This window comes from Plectropomus leopardus, chromosome 7 (genome assembly GCF_026936395.1).
Source record: "Plectropomus leopardus strain MGB_pleo_1.0 chromosome 7, ASM2693639v1, whole genome shotgun sequence".
Lineage (NCBI taxonomy): Eukaryota > Metazoa > Chordata > Actinopteri > Perciformes > Serranidae > Plectropomus > Plectropomus leopardus.
Genome location: NC_142182.1, coordinates 17,940,814 through 17,967,618, shown reverse-complemented (window position 1 = coordinate 17,967,618; position 26,805 = coordinate 17,940,814). Strand labels below are relative to the sequence as shown.

Here is a 26,805-nt window from a genome sequence, read left to right as displayed (position 1 = left end):
GCAATATTATCTATATATACACATATATATGTATGTATGTGTGTATATATATATATATATATAGATAAAGGATACTGATTTACAATAAACCTTTAAAGAGATCAAATATAAAAGGTAAAATTAATGAGCAAATTATTTTAAAAATATATAAATAAAAATTATTGTTAAAAATAGCAAAAGTGCAGACAAGAGGTGCTAAGATAAAAAGTTGATTTAAAATGCTTTTAAATCAAGTTTGAAATGATAACGTTTTTAGCTTTGACCTAAAAGTGGTCAGAGTCGGGGCCTGTCTAACATCATCTGGGAGGTTGTTCCAGGTTTGTGCTGCATGATAACAAAACGTTGTTTCACCATGTTTTGTTCTAACTCTTGGGACGATCACTAGGCCGGCCCCAGATGTCCTGAGGGTCCTCAGAGTTTCATGTGTCACAAGCATGTCAGGGATATATTTGGGCACTGAGCCACAGAGTGATTTATAGACAAGCAGCAAGATTTCGAAATCAATTCTGTGAGTGACATGTAGCCAGTGTAAGGATTTCATAACTGCAGTAATGTGGTATCAAAAGTAATGTTATAATCTTAATTGTAATGAAGCACTGATAGCAAAAGTACAAGTAAATGCTGGTAATAAAAAAAAATAATTTTGAGAATTATGTAAGTTAACTGCATAACACACACCACCTTAAAAATAGAGCCTATATTACACTTTAAGAAAATCAAGGTCTTTTTTTGCAATTTACCTCACATATCTTTATTGTCTGTCCCTTTCTCCCTTTCTCAGTTACTTCCCTATTTTGTAGTAACTCAAATACTCACATACAATGTATTTAGGAGATGAGGTAAAAGTGAAAGTTGACAGAAATATAAAAACTCAAGTAAAGAACAGATACTCCCAAAAAATTAGAAGTGATGTAACAAAGTATTATTACTTACATTACACCACTGTCCATTACTAGTAGTATAAACAAACGTATGTAAAATCTATAATAATTTCCTTCTACAAGCCTTCACTATGATGAACATTTAATACCAGTCTATAGTATCAGGGACAACCAAAATAATATTAAATATAACTTTATGTATATAGCACCTTTAAGAACAGACTTTACAAAGTGCTTTGATAAAGAAAGCAAAAGCTGAAATGTGATACACAGAAGGCAATACAAGATCAGAAAAACAAACAGTTCTACTGAACACAAGTAAGACGAAACTTGGGTAGAGTTAGGGTAAAACTAAAGGACAAACAATGAAAGGTGCAGGAAGTAAAATGTCAGTATAAAATAACACAAACAAAACCAAAAATAAAAGGAAATATTAGAAAGAAAACATTAATAAAATAGGTAACATAAATATAAAACAAATCAAAAGGCAACATCACAGAAAAGCAAGTCTGTAAAAATTGGTTTTAAGAAATGATCTAAAAGAAGGTACTGATTCGAGTTTAAAATGGCCAGAACGGCCCCACATGAGGATCTAAGACTGCGAACTCGCTCATATGGGGTAAATATTTCAGATATGTAGTGTGGGGGCAGACCCAGACGAGTTTTGACTGTGATCAGTAAAATCTTAAAATCAATTATTCCCTCACTGCATTGCAGGGGAACATTTCCATGGTGATGTGGAAGAGAATCTGTTGCCTGACAGAAATGAGTGTCAGGAGTTACGGAAAAACTGCACAGCAATTCTCCATACAGCACTGCCCAACAGGTGTTTCCTTTTTGTATTAATTTTCCTTGTCTTTTTTTTTTTTTTATCACAACAACATGTTCTGTCAACAAGTGAAAGTACAAACAATAAAGGCATGAATTTGTATGCTGTCCAATCTCTTGCAATCAATCTCCACACACAGTAATGTGTAATTTTGTACTGTTGAACTTGATATATGCCATGAATTGCAGCCTTGTGCATTTTCAATCACTGTCATCAAAACCTTGGTTATAGTTTACATCAGAGAATAAGGTACACTGTTGACTATAAGGCTAAATTAAGCATTTTGTTTGTCTTGTTTGAAAACTTTGAAGGACTTTTCATTCTGATTACTTCTCATTGTCATTAATATTTGCTTTTGAGAGATAACCAAGAATTTTGAGCAAGTCATGCTTTTGCAGGCACTCTATTGTATGTAGCTGTTTGTACAAATTGTTTCGAGAGGTGCACTTACTGTTTTACAAATGTTAAGGATGATTCAAGAAACCTGCCAAAGCTACAGAGAAAAACAGTGATAACCTGTTGCTCAAAAATGCACGTCTTGAATGAAGGATAACAATATCAAAATTTAAATTACTGGAGAGAAAGGTCTATTCTGAGATTGCAAACAGACTGTCTTGAGTCATGAATATTGTCTTCAGATTTCACAGTTAAGCATTATGTTCTTGTTGACGTAGCCTGCTGAGACCCCAAGTTATAATTTTTATGTGAGTTGTCATAAAAACAATATTACAACACTCATATTTTTGTACATTACCTTAAACATTATTATTATTATAATAACATTGAACATTGCTGGTGCTGGCAATGGAGCATTTTTCCTCACATTATTTACAAACATGTTGCTCATTGGCATTATTCCGTTATTGACTAACATTTGAGTAATCATTATTTATTATGCATTTCCTGAATATCACTCAAATAAACAAATAAGGGGAAAACAAGAAGACTGATAATGATGGATGTCATCAGCCAGCCACCATTACCTGTAAGGCCTTAACCACTAATTAATATTGCTTTCTTCCACCTGTATTTGATTGACAAGAGTTGTAAGAATAGAGTGTTATGCCACTCATGCTTTTTTTCAGGTCTTTGAAAACTGCAGCAACCATTTAATAATTATAATTTTTTTACTTTGCAACTTGAATGTAACCCATATTGTTCATATTCAGCATAGAAACCTTGGGCAACTATTTTATACTGCATTAGTCTAAGGTTTTAGCTCAAGTCCTCCCATCCTCCAGAACCACTGTCATTTTTACTGGAGCAAATCTAATATTTTATTGACTTTTTTATATGTCTTATTTCTGCCTGTGGGAATACAGTAGACTCTGCTGAGTAAAACTGCACTGACAACCTTCTGTGGGAATATGCATCATTGCTTCTGTCTACAGCTCCTTTCCATTCAATTAAAGCCTCTTTCTCTTTTGGAACACTTCGTCCAAGGTAGACCATCAAGCATCTGTCCTGTGTTGAATTTGATAATGTTTGATCTGCCTCCCTATAGACTGTAATATTAATACTTGTGATGTATTAACTGAGGGTCACTCAATTATGTCACACCTCCACAGCAAGTTTTTTTTTTTTTTTTTTTATATGACTGCAGTATAAAATAATATTAACAAAGTCTGTGTAAGGTGCAATAATCTTTTATGTTGTTCTTATATTGGCCTTCTATGGTAAAGGCAGTGAAGCTAAGTTAAGTCAATTAAAATTGACTATTTGCTAAATTATAAATGATACATTTAATGTTACCCATAATCAGAATCAAAAAAACACAGGATGCGATGTTAAGACAGCCTTGTCTCTGGAGTCCTCCAGGGTCATCAGAAGTCTTACTTAAGAACATTTGTATTCTTCTGTATATATACAGTGAAAAAGAACAAGTATGATTTTGTTAATGTCTAAAATCATGTTTTACCAAACATTTGGTCTTTTATAGTAAAAGTAATGAGGCTAAGATAATACATTTTATGAAATAAAGAAGGATGAATAATCACTGTTGTTATTAGCATACATATAATGATATTTCATGATATATTTGGTGAAAAAAATGTATATCAGTATGATTTTTTCAGCATTTCTGAGATGTTTTCAAAGTACTGTAATGGTGAATATACCTAGAAATAATACCAGTGCTGGTAATTCCATGTTTGCTAATCAATATGTTCATATACCCATATATTACAAGCAAATAATCTGTTTTTTTTCTCTCTCTGTTTTACAATTACCATTTGGTAGCCTCTATATAAAGAATTATGGGATATGCATATGCCATGCACATGGTATAAATGTAGTGCAGATTGTGTATTTTAGTGTAATCAGTGAATTTCCAGCTCAGCTCCTACAATAAGTCTAAAATACACTGTGGAAACTAAATAGTTACATTCAGACTGCTAAGGTCAAAAAATGCTCCATTGAAACCCATTCAAATTGACATTTTTGATCCCACAGCCATCCAAGCATAAAAACATGACAAAAATCATGACAAAAACCTGGCATTTAAAGGGTTAAATTTCTAAAAAAATTCTATATTTCTATAAATTTTTTTTAAAAAAGTAAAGAATATGTATTAGTAGGACTGATATTGGTTAAAAAATACTCTGTGAAAGTAGGATATAATATAAATGTATAATATTTTTATAGCCTTATTCTGAAAAGTGCATTTTGTGTACAGAGCGGTATGAATGTGAGTATTTCACACAAAAAATAATAATGTATAAAAATCAATGTCGCTGCTAATCACTGACATATCCCAGTCAGTCATCGTAAAAAACACTTTGCATGTAGTTTATTGAAAATAATTCATTTTTTGTGTGTTTGTTTTGTTTTTTCATCTAAAAACATAGTGGCATCATGACAGAAGCATGGCATTTAAAGGGTTAGCATATTCTATTGTGATCATAGGCATATATATGAAGATCTTCTCTGCAACAATTACACTAAAGGGGAAACCGGGGGGAAACACTCTTTGACAGGGGAAACACTTCGATACAACAACGAACTTCAACACAAGTCATCACCACTGGAGTTAAACGTAGGGCACCCTGTCTACACAGGTAACAGAATAATCCGGGTCACAGAATACGGCATAACATCACCGGGTCTGGCAACCCACGAAACTTCCTCAGCCAATCAGAATTCAGCTGGAGTTGACAAGCGCTCAGTTTGTGCTAGTGGGCTCAAAGCTAGCAAAGTCGGGCGGCCATCAAATGAACTCAACCGCCTAAAACGTCTGTATTTCCCACGAAATATTTCCCAGTATTTGTCGACGTTGTATGCGGTAAGCGAGTCACATCATGCGGTAATGTTACATTTTACTCTAGAAATAAAATGTTCCGCCAACGTACAGCAAGATACATTTGGTTTAAGCCGGCTAAAGTTAACGTATTTTTTCTGCCGTTGTTAGCTAACGTTAGCTAGCTAATTGGCTAACCTGGAAAAGCCAGAACTTTCCATGGCAGTGATCATTTTTAACTTTGAACCTTTTCCCACAACCGCTACGTGTATTTGCTTCCAAACATTTGATGTCCACTTTGCTCTACAGAGGTTCATGTGAGAGATGGGACGAGAGAAGGACGCTAAAGGAGAGGAGAAGGCCAAGCATAAGGCAAGGAAGCTGAAAAAGCTAAGCGATAACGAAAGCGCTGGTGCCGGGGGAGATACGATGAACAGGTGAGGAGTGTGTGTGTGTGTGTGTGAAAAGCTGTGTAGCAAAAAAAAAAATGCTGACAGGCACAATTTAGCTAGCACTCAGTCATTATTTAGTCACATGCCATTATCTAATACGTTACCTGTATGGTTACCTTGTCATAGTTGTCAAGTTAGAGCAGCTGCCTAATAATATATGCATGTGAGCTGGCAACAGCACATCCAACATCTGTTCAGCATCAGTATAATCCACACATCAAAGCTGTTTTTTTTTGCACAGATCCTGCAAGTAGCATTGCCTTTCATGTTGTTGAAATGTGGAGACAAATTAATGTGGATTAAAAAAAATTTGCAATGGTGATAAATCAGACGAGAGTGAGCCATATGGCAGTATTTGTGTGCTACTAAAGGTCCGAAAAGAATGCTTCGTTGGCTGAGCTGTGGAGCAGGCCGGTGGCATTGAGTGCATGCATTCATTTCACTGAGTACACTGGGTACTCCATCTTCATATGAATAAATTAATTTACCTTGATATCTGATGCGTTTATTACCATGCATATGTGAGCAGACAAATGAATGTGGAGTGATCTGTCACTGGCTTGTGTAATTGATGAGAGCAGGGAGATGAATAGACACCTGTAAGCGCTACTGGCAGTGGAGCAGGCGGCTTTCTGTGACAGCTAGCCTTGTGTTTTTTTCATGGCACACTGACAGAATTACTGATTAAGTTTCAACTTATCGTCATCAACTATGAGACTCATGGAACAAATTTTCCTGAACATAAAAGAGCCTCTTGCTTTCAAAGTTGTACTGCCTGAGTCTGATGTAAAAACTGGGAATTCTGAGTTTTAAAAATGCACATATCTTCAGATAATTGCTGCTCAGTTTCATGTTACATCCAGGGTGGAAAGGTTAGACCTAAAAGAACCATATTTTTGGGGGGTGGGGGTGGGGGTCTGATGAGACAGCGCTGGTCCGATTGGTGGCATTTATAGGGTTGTCTGATTAGAATGATACTAACTAGGCAAGGACATGAATGTAATATCAGCTATGTGAACCTATGTGAATCCTACACTTGATTAAAGTGTAGCTCAAGCTTGCTCTTTGGGGTCTATTTAGTCATGTCACAGTTAAAGGGAAAGCAACCTCCTCCTTTTAGATCTACAATATTTCTCTTAACTGCTTATGTGTTACAAATTCCACATCACTGACAAGACTTTTTCCATTTCTTTTTTATCCCTGTTTCATCTTGGTAACCTGATGTGCAGTACAAGGTCAACTAAATCTACAGAGAAAACTTATAATGGAAAATCGCACAAGAAGGTGAGCAGCTCATTTTCTTCTCTACTTTCTATACTGCACAGGACTAGACATGCCTACAATTTGATCAGATGTCTGGTTTTGTCAGAGGCTGATGTAGAATATCTCAATGGAAATTCAGTGTTGTCTCAGCCAGGGGGAGGAATTGTGGTGGTCATGAGAGTTCACCACTGACTCGTGCGTTGTCTGGAATAACAGGTCAAATATCAGGGTGAAGATTCCAGTCCCAGTTACCCACTGACCTTAGCTCACACACAGCTGCAGTATGTGCGACAGCTCCTAACTAGGTTACCTTCATGATATTAGATTTCCACATTCTTGCTAGGAAATATTTACATGCAGACCAATACCCAGGCCAGTGGAAGTAATTGTCTTACTCTTATCTTAATCTTATCTTAATTATTCCAGCTTTTAACCAAGAGCCTCAGATGGAGGATTTCCCACAAATTCATACATGTGGCCACCACATTCAAAACATCTGCCGCAACAGATAGCTTTTATATTTTTGGAGCTGGACTGTTCAGTAGGAGTGCTGTTGAAACACAGTACATATACTGCGCTCTGGGTACAGATGGAGCACCAGAATACCAGGCACAGTGTAAGTGAAACCTAATTGTTAATTGCAAAGGGTATAACAGTTTGCATTCACTGCTTTTAGCAGGTTCTCCTCTCATCCATCAATATGATCTGATCACCTATGATTGAACTGACATATCAGTTATCCACTCAAAGTCAAACCACTGAGATCCTCTGAGGGAAAAAAAACAACAACTCATTAAGTGTTCCACTGGTGCTGCATTCACTGACCTGCAAAAACAACGGAATGTAGAGAGGGGACATGGAGTGATAAAAAAGGGACACACACACACACACACACACACACACACACACACACACACACACAAACAAACAGCACAGTCGGAAACACTGGTACATGTTCCTTAATTGCAGTTATGCTGTGTTGAACTCAGTGCATGTCCTCCCCTCAGGTCAAGACACCAGACACTGAAACCCTGGAATCACCCAGCAGTCCCAGGTAGGGATGAAATCATATTTGTAGACCTTATCTTATCTAAGGTTGTGATAATAAACTGACAAACTACCATGGAGCCATACTGCCACAAATGTTATTTTTCACACTCTTCCTCTGTTCTTACCTCCTGAGGTGCTGGAAATTATTTTCTTGTGTTTTGATGTTCACTGGCCCTGGACAGAAGCCATTCCCATTTTATAAGTTGTATTAAGCTGTCTCTCAGAAAATTAATTTTACTCTGCACTTAAGACAAATATCTGTGGCTTGTCAGGGAAGAAATAAATGAGGTTGCATGGTTTGAGTAGTTGGATGCTCAGCTGGGTGTTGCTGGGATAGCAGACTTTGGCCAAAGGCCTGCTGTGTTGAATCTGTCTCACAGCAGTGTTTCTACAGAGCTGTTAATGGTTGTTTCCCAGATATGGACTTAACACACCCCAATACATCTAGTGACATTTTAAAGGAGATGTCAATTGGATAAACTATTACGATAAATCCTGGCTTTTAATGTTTCCTCTAAGATTTTTCTTTTTTTTTCTCTCGAAAGGCTCAGGTGGAAGCTGCGCTAGTTTAGTGGGTATCATGCAGGGAGGAAAGTTAAGGGCTCGCAGCAGAGTTAGGGAAGAAACATAAGGCTATTAGAACCATAGACCGTAAATGTCAATGGACGCAGTGACCCACCACCATATGTATAGCTTTTTATGGATTTTGCTCAGTGGTGCAGTATTTAAAAAAAAAAACAAAAAAAAAACCCAACATGTCCATTTCTACACACTCACCTTTTCCCTCTCTCTACAGTAAGCAGTTGATCTGAACAGCTTGGCAACAGCACACACTTAAATTTTCAAAGTAAACTAAAAGAGAACAGACAGGGAGTTACACAGAGGCATCTTCCATGTGTGTAATTTGTAATGAAAATAAAAAGAGCTTTGGCTCACAAGTAGTTTTCCTACTGTGAAGGTTACGAGCATTGATGTGTCAGCATGAATGTGATTGTTACACATTGTGACACCTGCAGGCAGGCAGCGGGGTTTCTGCATTCATGTCATCATGAAAATGACTTTGTCCCTGAGGGGAACTGATGCACAAAACCTTATGCACAAAGGGAACCTGTTGAAACCAATTTGGTCAGTGTTGCTGTTGGGGCCCAACCAATATAGATTTTTTTGGAGCCCATACTGATATTAGGGAGTAAAAAATTACAATAACTGATATATCGACCGATAAATTTTTACATTTTCAAAAAATATATAAATAGGCCCTCAGATATGGTTCAAACACTTTTGACAAATATGAATTAGAGGTAGAGCATTTTCCTGTTTTACAATACTTCTCTTTACAAAAATGAGTGCAGGAACATTTTATTGTAAACATCAGTGTGGTATGATGTGTGGGGCAAGAAGAATGTGAACAACTCTAATTAACAACGCCCCTTTTAGTATTTTTACTTTTTAACAATAAAGAACTTAAATTTACAAAATGAAATGCAAAACTGCAGTAAACCTCTAGGAAATAAAATAACTATATAAAAAAGGACAAGTGTATAAATGAAGTATGAGGTAAATCTTGTCACATGTCCCCTTCAGTTCCAGAGTCCTTTGATCCCTCAAAACTGCACAAATATTACCAGAGAACTCCAGAGTATGAATGGACTATTTGTGTTGTGCAAGTGTGATTAAGACTAAAATCAGTAATTATTTTGGCACTGTACAGGTTTTCGTGTGGGCGCTTGCTGGAAAAAAAAGTACAGCATAAATAGCAAAAGGGCAGTAGTGTAGTGTCCGAAACCTATTTCCTCTAAAAGGTAAAACAAAGGTCCTGAATCATCTTTGTTTTACGTCTGAATTTGAACATGCACAATGTTTCAAGCAAAAACCAGATGGAGTCAGAGCAGTGAACCTGGGGGAAGGCTCATTATTCTCAATAAGAAGCTATCAGAGGTCATACTGTAGGAGTTCAGAGAGAGTGCACAAGGCTGAAACAATGTGTACCAGGTAGTTGCTAACATAGGGGCTTGTAATTAGGATTTAGTAAGTCAGTTTGGCAATTACATGCTACAGCGCTTCACATTTTCTCAATTTTCCCCAAAATAGCTGTTATTTGAAAGAAAGGAGAACACTGTTATTTATTAGCCGTGGTGTCTCTAATGTGTTGATTTTTTGAGCTTTTCCCTACCCATCAATTCCTCACTCTACAGGGAAATCCAAGCTTGCAGTTGTGTAATTATTATTTCTTATTTCTAATTGCTGTAATTATGTCATTATCATTACTGTTTCAATAATGTTGCTTAATGACCATAATTATGTGTGATTTCTTGTGGTCACTGTGTCGTCATTCTGTGCTTAAGGCAGGGTTTGTCAAATAGTGGCCCGCATGCAATACGCGGCAAGCCAAAGCTTTCCAATCGGTCCGCTGAATACTTATTCATAAAATATATATACTATACTTATATATATATATATATATACTATAAAAAATGCATTACAGCATTTAGAATATGTAGTGTTTCTTTGTCCGATATTGAAGCAACTGCAAAAGATTTTGAGGTGGAAATAATTTTATTAGGAATTATTTAACCACCCAAATATGTGCGTTTGTTCCGCGGGTCATAAAGACATTATAAATCCATCTGTAAGCTTATTATTAGTGGCAGTGATAAGGCAGGTTTGGTAAGCTTACTAGAAAAATATCAAATGTCAAAAGTTGCCGAGCAGCGTCCTGAAGTTATTAACATTTCACAGAAACATTGGTGCAGTTGTTCACCTTGTCTCTCCCTCTCTGGGACTCTTCGCTCTCTCTCTCACACACACACATACATAGATTCAGATGCTGCAGCGCTCAGTCTGTCTCTGTGCAGCCCGTTCTCACTCCCGACTCATCAGATATCAGTCAGTGGATTGCGGCGTCAGATGAGAATGTGTTTCTCTGTCCATGTCTCTGTCCTTAGTCCTCACAAATGCGCTACCATAATGCATAAAGGTTACAGGTCTGGTCGGGTCGGGTGGTTGATTAACCCATAATTTGCTGATTGGGTGGTGCACGTTGGATAAGTGAAGGTGGAATAAATTCCCTTCTTTTATATATGGGATACTCCTTGGGCCATATCATCATGCAAGAATGGGGACAAACTTTAACATTTTGTTTTATCTTTTTTCCCCCACCTTCCTCTTATTTTACATATTGTTTTTTTTAACATGTCATTTTATCTTATTATTCTTATTATTACCCTTTTAAAAAAAAAAAAATATATATATATATATATATATATATATATATATATACATTTATAAAATTTCAGCACCTGCAGTTCTGCTTGGAAAAGTGTTGGCCCTTTCACAAATCTAGTTGATGACCCCTGGGTTAAGGTTTTCTTTTTTCTGTCTCTGTTCTGCATGGCGGGGTAATTTTGTCCTAATTCTGTTGCCAGCAGTGAGGCAGACAGCAGTTAAAAAAATAAGCTTTTACTCTGCCTTGTGATTAGCTGGTTGTGAAGGAGCTAATTTGAAATCAACAGACAAAATTGAGGGAAAAAAAAAGAACAAGACCTTCGAAATGTTTTTGTTCGAGTACAAAAACATTTAAAAAAGAAGGACTCCAATGGGGTCAAATGGGGTTTTTAAAAATGAATTAAGTTTAAAAAATGACTTTCCCTTGTAAACTCTATTTTAAGAGGGGTGACTGTTATTTCACCATAAGTTTGTGCTGTGTGTTTAAAAACATGAAAATTATTGTACCTTTATGAGGCTACAAAACTTTTGACTGAATAAAGCAACCAACAACATTAGGATAACAAGTTCATTCAGTTTTATGTTATAAATGGACCATGACTTTTTTCCTTTTTGGGATTTAGAAAGTCAGTCAAACACGAGCCAGAGGATGACGACTTCACTGTGAAGAAGAAAGGGCTGAAACGGAAAAGAATTAAGGATGAGACCATTGAGGGGCCTTCACACTCTCCTGCCACACCTATGTGAGTTTTTGTACTTGTGCAAAGTGTACTTGTGCACAAGAGCCAAAAGAGGCATGCACCAAGAAATATTCTGACTAAAAAAAACATGCCTTTTATAAAACCCAGATCAACAGGGAATTGTCCTGTCTTCTACACATCCACATTCAACTGTAAGTGCAAACCACCCTGTGAATGTTGGTGTATAGAAATGAGCCTGCTGATCAATGGCTCTTTAATTCATAGCAAAAACGGAGTGTCTCCACAGTATTTATATGTTTACAGCAGCAAGACAGATTGTTACAATCATTGGGATCCCCTACCCAGGGAAATTAATTGACGATGGATATGGAGCAGAAAGATTGTGCGAGAGCTGTCACTGGCTTTATTTGCAGACTTTTCTAATTTACACACTCCATATGTTCTGGTGGTGAAGATGTGCAGGTCGTGAGGTGATTGGAGAAGGCAGCCAGTAAGCGTGTGTGGCAGCCAGTGCAGTGTCTCCAGTGCCCTCTGTGCACACACAGTCTTATTCACTGCAGAAATTTTAAGACTGAGAATTATGTCACTTGAATCAGATTTGGCTGTTCAATACGAATAATCGATTATAAGTTCCCTTTTCTCTATAAAGAGTTTTAGAGTTGGAACGATGGCATTCATGTAAAATAGTAAACAAGGTAACTGCGCTTAAGGTGTATTGAAGTGTTGAACATTTTGACAGTACTAGATATCAAGCAAAAGCCACAGACTGTAATCATTAAGTTGATGTGAGCTGGAAATTCACCTTTTCTATACAGAAGGCAGAAGATAACGTTATCTCAGAAGCTGACCGGGGCAAAGCCTCTCATTCTCTGGGCAGCTGCTTCCTTGTCTACAGCTGCTTGAACAGAAGAGCAGCGTGAATGTGAGGAGCGCTCCCTCTGCTGCTAAATGAATAGCCCCCACCAGTGCACATAGCCTTTCTTTAATTTTAGAGTATGCTTAACATATTTGTTTAATCATCTGGAACATGTGCTAATTTTTGTGTTTAAATGTTTGAATTTGATAGTTTATGAACTTCCCACCCTTAATGTTTTTCCATTTTGTGTAAGCTGTTAGTATTCTCTCTGTGTTGTGGGTACTTGCAGATCAGAGAGGAAAAATAAGCGACACAAGCAAGAAGGAGAAAATGATGTAGTAGCTCCGAAAGACAAGTCAAAGAAGAGAACAGAAAAGGTAAACGTCTGTCTTCACAAAGTAATCTGTCTCCATCAATAATACTTTTGCTGTATGAAGTTTGCTGGAGATGCAGTTCAAGATGGGAGTGTTTGAATTCACATCTCGAGTGTTTTTCTCTGCACAGACGGTAAAGAAAGAGGAAGGAGAGCATCCAGTCTCCAAAAAACCTAAGAGGACAAAGGAGGAGATTGACGAGGCAAGACAGCTGAAGATCAAAAAGAAGGAGGAGGAGGAGCAGAGTCGCTGGAGATGGTTGGGAAATGCTGCTCATTTTTGTCTTGCATTGACCTGGCCCCACACCCACACCCACTCACATGCGCACACAAACAAACATACAAACTAGAACCACATTGGGAACCTGAGAGCAGCAGTTTTCAGTTTCTCAAATGCATCCTCCTTTTTTCATCATCTCCTTTCTGTCAGGTGGGAGGAAGAGAAGTATGAAGATGGGGTGAAATGGAAGTTCCTGGAACACAATGGGCCCTACTTCCCTCCTGAGTACCAGCCTCTTCCAGACGACGTTAACTTCTACTATGATGGTCAGTTGAGCTTGAAGTTGGATGTGTCAGAAAGAAATAATCTTGGTACCTCTCAGGAGCTGTTGAGACCATTTAGAGTTAATTCATACATTTTAAACAGTATCATCACTTTTTGACAATTTTCTGGCTTTTTGTTTCTTTTTTAAAAGTGTCTTAACTTGTGCTTTACAAAATCAGCATAAAAGCAGCAAAAAGTAAAAGAATAAATTGGAAAAGGCAGAAGTAGTGATATCAAAAATAAAAATTTGTTGATAACAAATTAAGATGAATAACATAACAGCACAATGTGTAAAACTACACAGCATGAAATAAACACAAGTTAAAACAAGTCAACATATCATAATCAAAACGAAGCATATCATTTGAATAAAGTAAGTGTAAAGGCCTGTGAAAGAGCTGACAGTCTGCTGTCGATCAGTGATGAGTATCTGTCGCCTTATTACAGTCTGTCCTGTATGGTTTGCACCAGTCAGCCGGTGTTGGCTGTTATTTGGCCAATTCAGCATGTTGAATTGGTGTGACTGAGTAGAGTCGCTCTGATTGGCTGTCCAGAGCAAGAGAAGAGAAACAAAAGTGAGGAAAGCAGACAAGCACCTAGAGTAAAGGGCCTGAAAACAAAACAATCTTGTTATTTTAGATAAGATTTTAAGCCATCGAGCTCTTTAGCAGAAATGGTTTGTCATTTTTTGGGTTATTGTTTGGAAGTGCTTTCTTTTTTCTTCTTCCAACATTCCTCCAACATTGGGTTGTGTTGTAAAAGTTCTAACTAGCTAACTGGGGTGGGGGGTGGGGGTGACTATAATCAATGTATCGTGGCTTGTTCCATGTACAATGTATAAAATGACTTAATCACGAACATTGAGTTTAAATTGTGTCGTGTTTTTTTTAGCCACCGGCATAAGATTTGCTTCGGTGTTTCGTTCTTCACTCTCTCTCCTACAGCTCTCTGCCTCTCCTACAAAAAGCAGGGCTTTTGCAGAGCTCCAAACCATGACTATTTAGTTGCATTTTGCAACCATGGAGCACCACCATGACTTGCTACTATTATTAATAAACAAACTGAAGAGCTGTTAGTTTGTTTCCAGCTTACAGAGAATAAATCATAACAATTAAAGGTGCTGTGGTAACCATCTAACTCAATGAGTGGTAGTGGCGGCAAGCAACGCCTGGTGCCTTTCTATCTGCAGAGCTCGGATCGGGACTATTGAGTCACATTTTGTGACTACGAAGCGCCAGTGCGACTTGAAAATCATTGCAATATATGAACTAGAGAGCTGTTAGTTTCCAGCTTGCAATGCATGAATCATACCCCAATTACAGTTTAACTGTCTGCTAATGCTAACATCCAACTGTTGACTGGAAGCTTCAAGTCCACAGCTGTTTTAAAAACAAATTCTAAACAAAAATGTAGATTCTCAAACTTAATGGTAGAAATTAAAACCAAACAGAGTGCAAAGTCAGATTTATGTGGAACAGTGGACAAAGTTGCATGATGTACAACACATGAGCTATTGGAAGTGGGCAGATCCATGGATAAAGGTGTACAGGCGCGCACACGCACGCACGCACACACGCACACACAAACATAATTGCAACTTTAGGTTGCTTTAGGTGTATTGGGTCAAACCTTGATTGATGACCGTAATTGCTTTTGCTTTGTTAAGCAGTCAAGCCACCACAGCATCCTACTGGGACTTGGTTTGATCTGTTAATTCCCGTGCTTGCATGCACTTGTTTGTAGCTCAATCTTAGTAGTGGCCCTGAATGTAGATGTTTGTCCTTGTGTCTGAGCCTACCTCTATAAATTAACGGATTAGTCTGACAGGACTCAAGAGGGGTGCTAAGGGTTGTTAACAACATGTGGAATTTTGATCTGAGCTTCCAGAGAGTTTTTTGTTTGCTTTTGTAACCTGTATGTTTGGACATTTAGTCCATGAAGCAAATTCATATTCTTGTGTTTTAGTCTGTTGTTGAATGAAATTAAAATGATGTGCTTGTGTTTGTTTGTGTGCAGGTAAGAAGGTGAAGCTGAGCCTGGTAGCTGAGGAGGCGGCATTGTTCTTTGCCCAGATGTTAGACCACGAGTACACCACCAAGAAGGTGTTTAGGGAGAACTACTTTGAAGATTGGAGGAAGGTAAGAAAGTCTTAGATCCTGTCATTTTTGGGAGATTCGAAAGCCCCCCTAACTAATCCTCTAAACTGACACCTTCAGCTTAGAGGTGTATCTCTCATATGAAAAATAAACTGGAAACAAGGCCTTTAAAATGTTAAATAAAAGACATTTCCATGCTTTACAGCGGTTTTGTAAGATTTTCTAAATGTGAAAAATTGTGTTTTTTGTCGAGCAGCACTTTCCTGAGTGCTGCTATGGTGATGACGACTTACAGCTTTGTCAAATGTAATTTTGTATCTACATGAGTGCTTTGTTTTTGTCAAAACTCAAACTGTTGTTGAAGTGAAAAAATGCAGTGTCAGCCTCTCACAACGTCAGCTCCAGAAACGTTCCCTTGATAACACCCGAGTACAGTATTTGTTGTCTTCATTCCAGCTTTGTGTTGTAAATTGTGGAATATATGCGTGTGAAGTACGGGTTGCATGTGTTGGCTGTGGCTGGTACCTGCAAGCTGGTGTCTGTCAGGATGTCCTCTGTATAGAAAAAACACCGTGCCAAGCCCCAAGGCATATCATGCAGAATTAATTTTGCGCTGCTTAGTGCTCAATGCACTTGAAAATACGATTTGTGTGAAGGCATTGATATGCTAATCCATACAAGTAGCTCCCCTGCATATGAACAAATCCAATTAAACTGTTTTATTATAGCCGGAAAAAACTCTTCTCGCTCCACTGCCCTCAGTGCCCGCCCACCATCAGGTGTCAGTCATGCTTAGACACGCAGACTGACTGTGTGTCGATACTGTTGAAGTGTTTCTGGTGAGAGGTGTGTGTTTGTGCGTGTGTGATGATCTAGAGGTATGTTTTTTCATTCCATCTCCTGTGATTCTGGATGAAACACCTGGACTGAATCAGTAGTGCTCTGAAAGCTTAAAAGACAAGAGTATTTCTCTGTATCCCTGATGTCTTTAGGTTAGATCCCCACACAAATCTTTGCTACATTGTTATCTTTTTATGTGTTAAATAATAAATGTTAGGCTCTATGCCATATTTTGATAGGGCTGTTGCTGTTCGAACTCGATACTGGTACTGATACCTTGATTTTGATACCGTTTCCTGAACAACACTTTTTTCAACATCATCAGTTTTATAAATCCATTTGAACTAACCCCCACCACACACACACACACTCAAAGCAGTTTAATAACATAAAAAATATGAACCCAGTTACCACAGGTTTAACTTAAAGTCCATTGCCAGACACTTTTTATACACTGATATTTTTTTTCCCACATAAAAGCTAAAAATAAATTTTGAAAAGGAGCTGGAAGCAGGTCTACGATTTCTACATCAGAAAATTCGCTTATGGTAATTTTTGCTTTAGCTCTCCATTCTGAGATTCGGCCAAACATTTTTGTGCCTCATTCAAACCTAAACTCCGATGAGAACTCTGTTGTGCAGCAAAATTGGCGACGAGCAGATGTATCAGAATGGTGACTGTTGTTAGCATCTTTTATATTTGCTGTTTGCTATTTTTTTTAACTAGGAGGATAACTGGCAGTGTCTCACAAAATGTTTTTAAAACATACAATATTCACTACTATTGGGATTTTGGTAGAAAGCAAAAGGAAGCTCCAGGGTCTGGGTTGTATCCAAAACATTCGCACTCTACCATGTTTGCTGTCAAAACTTTTATTATGGTAATGTTAACTCTGCTCTCTGTACTGAAGTTTGATATTTAAGCACACAAACAATATCTTACATTACATGGATCTCTGTTGAAATCATCACACCTGTTACGGTAATAGTAATTTAGTAAACAACCATGTACAGGTGCAAAATTTCATGTCTGCTACACATTATCTGTTAAAACCCCAGTCGTAGGGCCGTCCTCAGTAATGTGATGGAGATTTTGGAGGACGATCTGTGGTTGGGCTTGAATTCTTGGAGGAAGATGGTTGCAGTCTGTTTTTCTTGCAGTCAAACACAAAGCAACTTCCTGCTTGCTCATTGCACCAGGTGCGATTGGCAACAAGCGGATTAAAATGGAGCAACATTTTTGTTCTCCTTCAGACATTGTTTTACACCCCTTAAGATACAACCATACATACACACATGAGCCCAGTCTCTGGCTGTAATGCAGTGCTTTTCCTGAATGCCTATATGACATGTAACATTAGACATCCAATCACCAGCTTTAATAGAGCTTTGTAAAAAAATGCTTTTTGGCTAGCTGAAGCTGATGAAATGCACTTCTTAAGCATCAAAATTTGGTACAGCATGACAAGGCTTTTTTTGATGCTCGATTGAAGCAGGTGCAATATAAGTATTAAAGCTCAGTACTCAGCCCTGGTTTGTGATGAGTACTGCTGTAGCAATACTTGAGGACAATAAGATCAAGATCTCCAGCTTATTAGCAGTTTACTGTTGCATTCTCCTGCCTAAGGCCAATTTGACCCTAAGAGTAGACATTCACTTTGGGATTTTTGCTCTACACAGGCACATATTGGCCTCCTGCTGCAATACCTTTTTTGTCCATGTCCATTTGAAAAACCTCTCATGTTGTCATGACATTTTAGCACCAGAAACTTTTGATATGAACCATGCAGCCTCCACTGAATTGCTCTGTGTTGCTGCTTTGTTAGCGACTTCTTTGGACCTCCACAAGGGGTGACGCCTTGTGCAGTAACTTTAGAAAGACGACGATTAGAATTGAAACTCAGCTGCTGCCGTTGCTACTGCCTTCAGTATACTGCTGTGTCAAGACTGTTTGTTCGTCTAAGTCCAAAAAGGTTCAATTTAGCTCACCAGATAAAGTTATATAAATGCATATAACAGTTATATAACAGCAGTCGAAACTGTAAAGGTAGGAGAAGCAACACTAGCCATGAAAAAGAACAGCTACATAATGTATTTTCATCTTGTTTGGCAGTAGCTTCTTAGGAGGAAATGGTGTATGCTCTGGCCTTTCATAATGATGCCACTTTTTCTTTCTCTGTCTGCTCATCCTCCATGAAGATGAGTACTTAAACAAAAGGTCACTGACCTGTTTTGATCATGCTCATCTTATTTGTTTTTAATGATGCATTATTGTATAATGTCCTGTTTGATAAAGGTTCTGGCTCCCAGTAAATTGAATAAAGTAGAAGTGTGCAGATCCTTTTTGTCTTTTTTTCCTTCAGCTCAAGATTTAGACTCAGCACTGATAAACTGTTGGAATGTGCAAACTTTCTGTGATCAGTATTGAAGAATTAGTTAACAATTCATTTGGTTTCATCAGTATTTCCCAGCTTTTACTGCTGATACTGAAAACCATTGTTGATAAAATGTATATTATTGCCATGAGAGTTATTATGGAATTTCGGAATACTTTGGCTGCAACTAGTGATATTTTTATTATTAGTCTGATATTTTTTTATGGATTTGATTGATTGTGGTCCAGCTCTGGGTAAGCATTGGAAAATTGATGGATGATTGATTGTTCAGTCTGTTAAACGTCTGTAAATAAGGAAAAATTCCCATCAGATTATAAATGACTTAGATTTACTGATGATCAAACTTGTTGCTGATTAATTTTCTTGTGTTTAAACATTTCTGTCACTAAATGGTATCCCTGTTTTTATGCAAATATAATTCACAAAAATTCCAGACTTGAGAAGGGATCACACTTAAGTGCTAAATGTTTGTGCTTGTCTCTGCTTAGGAAATGACCCATGAGGAGAGGTCACTGATAAAAAATCTTGACAAATGTGACTTTGGAGAGATCCATGCCATGCATAAAGCCAAGGTGGAGGCCAGGAAAAACATGACCAAGGAGGAAAAACTGGTAAGGTTGAAGCTTTTTTTTTTTCATTTTTATGTATGCTTTTGTTTCTATTATTTACAGTACTATCAGTCTTTTAAATGTATAAAGAAGGTCAATGTTGATCATTTAGGTTTTGAATAATCGTTATCTAATTCAGGTATTATTTGTTCATGTTTGATATTTGTTGTAGTCTGTGAAAGAGGCCAACCAGAAGATAGTGGATGAGTATGGCTACTGTCTGCTTGACCACCACAAAGAGCGCATCGGCAACTTTAAGATTGAGCCTCCAGGGCTGTTCCGAGGTAGAGGAGAGCATCCTAAACAAGGCATGCTGAAGAAAAGAATCCAACCAGAAGACGTCATCATCAACTGCAGCAAGTGAGAGTGGGGCAAAGGGGTCAAACTGTATACAGAGATTTGTGACAGTGTAGTGGTGCATAAGACTTTAGAATGGGAGCATCTGTAACTAAAGGCAATTTCCCTTCGGGGATATCAATAAAGTATTTCTGATTCTGAAGTAAAGAGAGGTCTGGTATAAACTAGGATTTACTGCTTTTTGTCAGACCACTCTGTTCCCTTGTGAGGTTCCAAGGACAGAGGGATGTCGTATGCTGCAAAGCCCCCCTGAGGCAAATTGCGATTTGTGATAATGGGCTTTATAAATAAAATTGACTTTACTTGACTAGCTGGGAGACCTCAATGCATAAAGTGTTTGAAAGCTGTGGATCATAGGAAAATCATTTCAGTCTTTTAAAAATATTAGAGGTCGACCATTTCGTCTATTGATCTACACTGATTTGTATTTGCTGATTTATTTGCTTAGTCCTATTCCAAACTATTGTTATTATATCAACCTTTAAAAAAACCTTGATTGCTCAACCTCTAATTAACATGTGTCTTAGTACACAACAACATGTATCCATATTGACAGCTGCACAGGCATTAGTAATGCACTGCTACAGATAGTTTGGTGTTTGGATTATTTTCTTTAGGTAACTTCAGAAATATAGTATGTTAAAGTAGTACATCAATAAAGAATTGTAGTTTGGTATTCACTTCCAGTAACCTGGTATGCTGAGCAAAAAGTTTGTACTTTACTTCACCTCACATAGCTGGTACAACTGTAGTATTTATTTCCAGTACTGTTTTCTGTATTAATGTTAAGAAGTTTTGAGTCTCTGTGGGATGCAGTAGCTTGTATTCCAATGCTGTGAATGCTTTCACTCACATATTTCCGTGCTTTCTCTCTTTGACTGATAGAGAATCCCACATCCCAGTGCCGCCTGCTGGTCACCACTGGAAGGAGGTGCGACATGACAACACTGTGACATGGCTTGCCAGCTGGACTGAGAACATCCAGGGCTCCATTAAATACATCATGCTCAATGCCAACTCAAAACTCAAGGTAGCCTGCTAGACTGCTGCAAACAGGAAAAACATGCTCCTATGTTAAATACTTACTCAACCTTCCCACAACATCTAAACCACCATTCAAGTCTTGCCATACAAAGCAGCCTCTGTACTCAATTGTTTGCCATTAAACAATTAAAAAAAAAAAAAACACAAATCACACTAACCATAGAGACCAGTCACTGCATAAACACATTCATCAATCAAATCCTCAGAATCTGCCTTGAAAAATACTCAACACAGGTTTAGATTTTTAGACAAGCTATCAAGCTTTATTGTTCACCTTTGCTTTTGCTTTGTCTCATTCTGTTAGCAAAACACTACATTGTGACAACTCCAATGAAAAGAAAAAAATGGTGGGGGCACCAGGTTTTGACATGGAAGAGGAATGTGTGGAATAAATAACTCTGGATCTGATGAATAGATTTTGATCCTTTTTAAAAAAAAAACAACAAAAAACCCAACACTAAGCAACTCAAAGCACTTGCTCACTTAGCATACACAAAACTGAACACACTTAAATAATATTAATAAAACAGCCAGTGTACAGAGATACATCCTGTTACAATATAAACAAGTAGCACTAAGACTCAGTCAGCCCAAAAATGTGCAGTCCAGTTAGTTGTATGTGAACACACATCACCAATGACTTTGCAAAAATAAAAATAAAACTCATGCGAGTTTTAGATTTAATGCTCATTCTGAATGTTGTTCCTCTACAAAAAAGTGTAGTTTGTGTTTTTTTCAAAATTATTAAGCAACTGTTTTCATTTAACTTTTAATTTTGCAAATGAACTTTTCACAGATATGGAAAGGCCAATTCAAACCCTATTAATGTTGTTTGAATCAAACAAAAACTTTTCTTTCACTTTTCTTTTGCTTACAAATTCAGAGCCTGTCGACTTAAGACCAGAACTATTATTTTGACGTTAGCTTTGTATTATATAACTACAAGCTCCAAGCACACATCCTTGTCATGGTCAATAAAGCCAAAACATGTTGTCTAGGAAATTTGCATTTTAAGTCCAAATATTTTTTTGTTTCTAGAATAATAAAATGCCATTAGGCTTTTGTTTGGCAAGTAAATGGCAACCCCTGTGAGTTTTGTGTGTTGAAAAAGACGCACGTGATGTCTTATCATTCTTTCACCCTTTCTCATTTCTCTTTAGCTCTACACTGTGTGCTCACTCTTCCTCTTCCTTCTTTCCATCTTTCATGTGTAAAGGTTAAGTTATTCCACTGTTAGTCTCCAAGACAATATGTGTGCATGTTCACTGATGGTTGCTTTAATTGTGTTTTAGTCCTGATATATGACCAGCAGCAAACAGGCAAAGAAAATTGGCGTTTAAGTGTTATAGTTCTCTATAGTCTTATTAGTTTTCTTTTGTGTGATACACAGCCTGTGTTTGTCATGATTACCATTGTGAATACTGTTTTGATCAGGGGCTTTTCAGTGAAAATAACTTAATATTGTCATTTTGTGTCTCTTCTTTGTTCTATGTTTGCTTTTCTCCTCTTTCCTCTGTTGTTTCCCTATTGTTATGCCTATTCACTGTCTCCCTTTTTCCACTGTTTCCCTTCCTGCTTACTGTTGATTTCTCTTTGTCTACACTGATTTTCCTCCTCCCTTTCCTACTTCCATCCAATGAAGGGAGAGAAGGACTGGGAGAAATACGAGGTTGCTCGGAAACTGAAGTCATGCGTGGACGACATCCGTAACCAGTACACACAGGATCTCAAATCCAGACAGATGGACACGCGACAACGAGCTGTGGCCCTCTACTTCATAGACAAGGTCTTGTTCTAGACAAGGAAAGATGCAGTAATTAGGATACCAAATTTCACATGTTTACACACCACTAGTGCTAGAAATATACTGCTTTCAGTTTCCCAAATTCTTCGTAGTGCTTAGGTCTGATACAAGAGCTATGTGAACATATTGGAAATCAGTGCAATGTGTCTTGATTGCCTATTTTGTTTTCTCACATAACTGGATGGAAGATCTTTTGCAGTGAGATAAATGGATTCTGTGTAGCCACTTTCTTCCAGCAAACCCAAGCTAATTATCCTGGTCTGCATTGAGAAATGATAGATTGAGTGTGTGATTGCTTTTGGCTCATGCCAAAAACTATTTAAATTCTGATTCTGCTTTGTTTACTTTGTATTTCTTTATTCTACTTCAATGTCCTGTGTGTATTTGTACATATTTTATAGTCATTTGATTGGCACCTTTGCTCTGTGAATGGGAGGTATGGTGGTGAATATGTTGATTTGATGGGTATTTATCTCCATCTTCTGACCCCGAAAAAGCTGGCACTGAGAGCTGGTAATGAGAAGGAGGAGGGAGAGACGGCAGACACAGTTGGTTGCTGCTCACTACGCGTGGAGCACATCACCCTTCATGAGAGGCTGGAAGGCAACGAGTGTGTGGTGGAATTCGACTTCCTGGGTAAAGACTCCATTCGCTACTACAACAAGGTCCCTGTCATCAAGAAGGTAAAGGGACAAAAGGCCAACAAAAGCACTTTCACACACGTTCATTCCTACTTTCATGTTTGTTTAACAAAAAAAGGGAATACAAGGCAACTCTGTCCATTCTTAGTAGAGACAGACCTCAGCAAAGTAAGGGCTGTTCATTGCAATTCTATTACAAAACCCATATATTTCATTATAATAATCTAGATTTTGCTCTTTGAGTTTTGGCAGGAGTCCCTGCAGAGAAGGTCACTTGCATGCATATCGACATGCAGAGAGCCTGAAGCAGAGAGGGAACTGAGAAATGTCCTCCGGGCACAGTTGTAGATTGGATTCCTGTGGCTGTGGTGGTTTAATTTGTCTCTCTGTTAGAACTGTTGATGTGCCCCTCTGCTCCAGCCTGCTGCTCCTGGATTACATGTTCATGATGGTGAATTCTTAAATCACTGACTGAGGTAACCTGGAGTTGGTCTGTGCATCATAACCTTGTTTGATGCATTCTGGTCAAGCTCATAAGAAGTACTTACTGTGGTACTGTAGGAATCATGATTTCCTTCCCTTGTGTTAAAATTCACTAGGTCGAGATTTTTATGCCACAGTGACAAGTGAGTTAGTCAGATCTTAGAATATGGTGTAATCCTTTTTCGGACCATGTTCGCTTTCCCTGTTCGATAGCGTTACATAGTTCAATGTTGCATTTATTGGTTGTCCACAAAAATCTATTATAAGGCAACACTTTGACAGACATAACTTGTGATGAGCAATGTCTTTTTTCATGCATTTTTAAAAACAAATGATCTTAAGAATTAGCAACAGAGTAATGGATAGTAAGAATGATTATTTGTTGCAGTCCCAAGTTATTTCTCATTCTTGACAACAGAATACTGAGTCTGACGGTGCATTTAAGCAACTACTTAAGAACAGCTTTTACTGCAGTTAAACAACACAGTATCAGACTTTCAACCATGCTTATTTTATCTTCAGAGTAGAAACACATCAGAGTGGAGACATATCAATACATACTGTATAAATCCTAATGAAGCCTTGACAGCATTGTGATTTCTTAAGATGTAACTCACATTAGTTTTAGTTAGACAGTATTTCATTGTTAACTGTTTTGGAAGATTTGTGTAGTCAGACATTTACAGTTAAAAGGACAGTTCACTCCAAAGTCGGAAATACATATTTACCTGTAGTGTTATTTATAGATATTTTATAGATTATTTTGGAATGAGTTGCTGAGTGTTTGAGATAGACCTTGTTGTGAGCAGTTTCATGTAGGAACTGTTTTCTTTCTACCTAACTAAATCTGCCAGCTGTACCACTGTGCAGAAGAAGTGTGCATCTAATCATAGACGAGAGGCTCATGCTCATGACAGCGTGAGATGTAAACATTGGTGACGTCCTCCTGGGCTGAGCTCTAATGTTAGCTAGTTCAGTTGTGCCAGGTTAGAAAGCAGTAGATACATGCTTCCATCTCTGTGGTGATAAGGTTGGCGGGTGTAGTTCGGCAGAAAGAAAATAGTTCCGACATGAAACTGCTCACAACAAGGTCTTTGGATTATCCTGAGTAACCATGAGAGATATTTGAGATATGAGATATTTCTGTTGAGTTTTTAAAGGTATTCTTTTTAGCGCTTTGAGCACTACAAGTCGAGTAGCTAGAACAGTCTGGTGAATTCAGAAAATTACACCACTTAACTGTAATGCAGCCTTTGAAACCAGAAAAAGACAACACTTAAGATATTACAACATCCAAAATCTAAGACAATATCTAATATTGTGTCATAATATGGATATAATATATATTGCCAGCTCTTTTCCATGGTAGAGGTCAAGTTCCAAAAACACTGGATCCTCCTTTCCCATAATGCTACTCATTAGCATCTTCATTAGACCCCAACCTGCCTTCTAAATATTTAATTATTTCAGCCCACACCCTAGTTTGTAACTCAGGCTGTCAGTCTCACCCAAACCCTGGTGACATTATGTGACCACAGGCTACAGAAAATGCTTTTCAACAGAGTGGTTCTCTCATAACATGCAAACTGAAACTTCGGTTTAAAATGCATGGTGTGCACCTTTAAGATCTGCAGTGCTGTTGCAATTCAGGGGTGGTTTTCACAGCTTAAAGACTGTGATAATGGGAGCCCTGTTGAAACTTCCTTTGAATTTTTACAGCCCTTTAGCTTTTTCACAGTTGCAGTACATCTTTAATTTATTGTTTTGAGGTTCATGGCTTCTTCCTATGTTTAAATGTAGTCTTTTTGCTTCTAGACATCAGATATCATCTGATAATAGGAAAGTAAGAATTGTAAAGAATGATAGAAGTACTGTAATTGGACGTTGAAAGGTAACTTATCTGGCATGATCTGTTTTGTCTGATTATTTACAGATTTATTTTTTCATTCACTATACAGGCATGTACTGCATATCATTTAGAAACTTTGACATCAACCAAATCTTATGAACACTTTGAGCATGCTCAACTGATGTTACTGTAAAAACTTCTCTTTGGCTAGACTTCATGCTGTTAGGTGTATAGAAAGTTTAAACTAATGCCAATGGGACAGACTTCCAACATTGGTATTGTAAAAGAACCTAAAGTAATTAGGTTTTGCAGCAACTCTTGTCAGTTGTTAGTTTATCTGATAGAGTAAATTATGATGCACACTATAATGAGCAGGTTGACTCAGGCAACAAAACAGGAAAACAAATGTGTCTTGAAACTTCTTTTAGTCTTGTTTAGTTGTCTGCAATCTGTCAAACAGCTGTCACATTTGTCTGTGTGTGCGTGTATGCATATGGAAATTTCTAACCCCTCCTCTGGTCTCAGCCCATGCTATCTTCTGTTCCAGAGATGGAAAAAGAAATGTTAGCACCTGACAGCCAAAGTGTTTTGTTTCTTGGCAGAATGTATAATTATTCAAATGAGTGCATTCAAAAGCAACACATTAGCTAGAATTAATTAGTCCCTTGCATATTTTAGCATCATCAATTCCCAGGGAAATCAGTGAGATTGCTGCTAAATGTCACTTGGAATAAAATGGAATAAGGATGGAAGGAAGGAATTTCCATTTGCAACCTCAGGAGGGGTTGAAATTATTTAATCTAATACTTGGGCTTATATATTTGGCTTATATGTACTGTATATGCAAATTTTTAATTCTGCAAAAAATCTGCATGCAGCAAACATAGGGATTTTCATGGAATGAATACAAAAATGATAATGATGTGTAACCAAGCCGTGCTGTATAGGAACTGCCATTTCTGTATGTCTCATATGTAATTAAATGGAAAGAAAGAGTCATATCACTGTCTCTTAGCAGAAAGGGGGAATAGCCATTACGTTTAATGATAAGCTAGGTGTCGCATCCTGGCAAATCAGCGGCTGCAACATTCAATATTATTAACAATATTCTGATATTTAAAAAATAAGGCTGTAAAAAACAATGACCATAGCCACCATGACAACACCCATTGGCTTGCGGACTGCTGTTTTGAAGCCTCGAGTTCAGCATGTCTGTCATTGCCATCTTGGTTTTTTGAAGCCAAAAATGAACAAATTTTAACGAGAGGATGGAGGTGGA

At 37.7% G+C, this 26,805-nt stretch overlaps 1 protein-coding gene across 2 annotated transcripts in view; it reads left to right on the top strand.

Moving 5' to 3' along the window:
* LOC121950277 (DNA topoisomerase I, mitochondrial) overlaps positions 1 to 26,805 on the top strand; it is a 46,274-nt gene that overhangs the window by 7,859 nt on the left and 11,610 nt on the right. Inside the window, exons 1-14 of one of the 2 annotated variants that reach the window (XM_088080113.1) lie at positions 4,832 to 4,990; positions 5,255 to 5,382; positions 6,627 to 6,681; positions 7,668 to 7,714; positions 11,559 to 11,678; positions 12,782 to 12,869; positions 12,997 to 13,124; positions 13,296 to 13,411; positions 15,426 to 15,547; positions 19,229 to 19,351; positions 19,521 to 19,708; positions 20,591 to 20,735; positions 22,392 to 22,535; positions 23,051 to 23,236. In XM_088080113.1, coding sequence (XP_087936239.1) covers positions 5,270 to 5,382; positions 6,627 to 6,681; positions 7,668 to 7,714; positions 11,559 to 11,678; positions 12,782 to 12,869; positions 12,997 to 13,124; positions 13,296 to 13,411; positions 15,426 to 15,547; positions 19,229 to 19,351; positions 19,521 to 19,708; positions 20,591 to 20,735; positions 22,392 to 22,535; positions 23,051 to 23,236 — 1,575 coding nt within the window. In that variant the 5' untranslated portion in view covers positions 4,832 to 4,990; positions 5,255 to 5,269. Of the gene's footprint in view, positions 1 to 4,831; positions 4,991 to 5,254; positions 5,383 to 6,626; positions 6,682 to 7,667; positions 7,715 to 11,558; positions 11,679 to 12,781; positions 12,870 to 12,996; positions 13,125 to 13,295; positions 13,412 to 15,425; positions 15,548 to 19,228; positions 19,352 to 19,520; positions 19,709 to 20,590; positions 20,736 to 22,391; positions 22,536 to 23,050; positions 23,237 to 26,805 lie in introns of those variants that run through there. The other variant, XM_088080114.1, reaches the window with a different exon arrangement.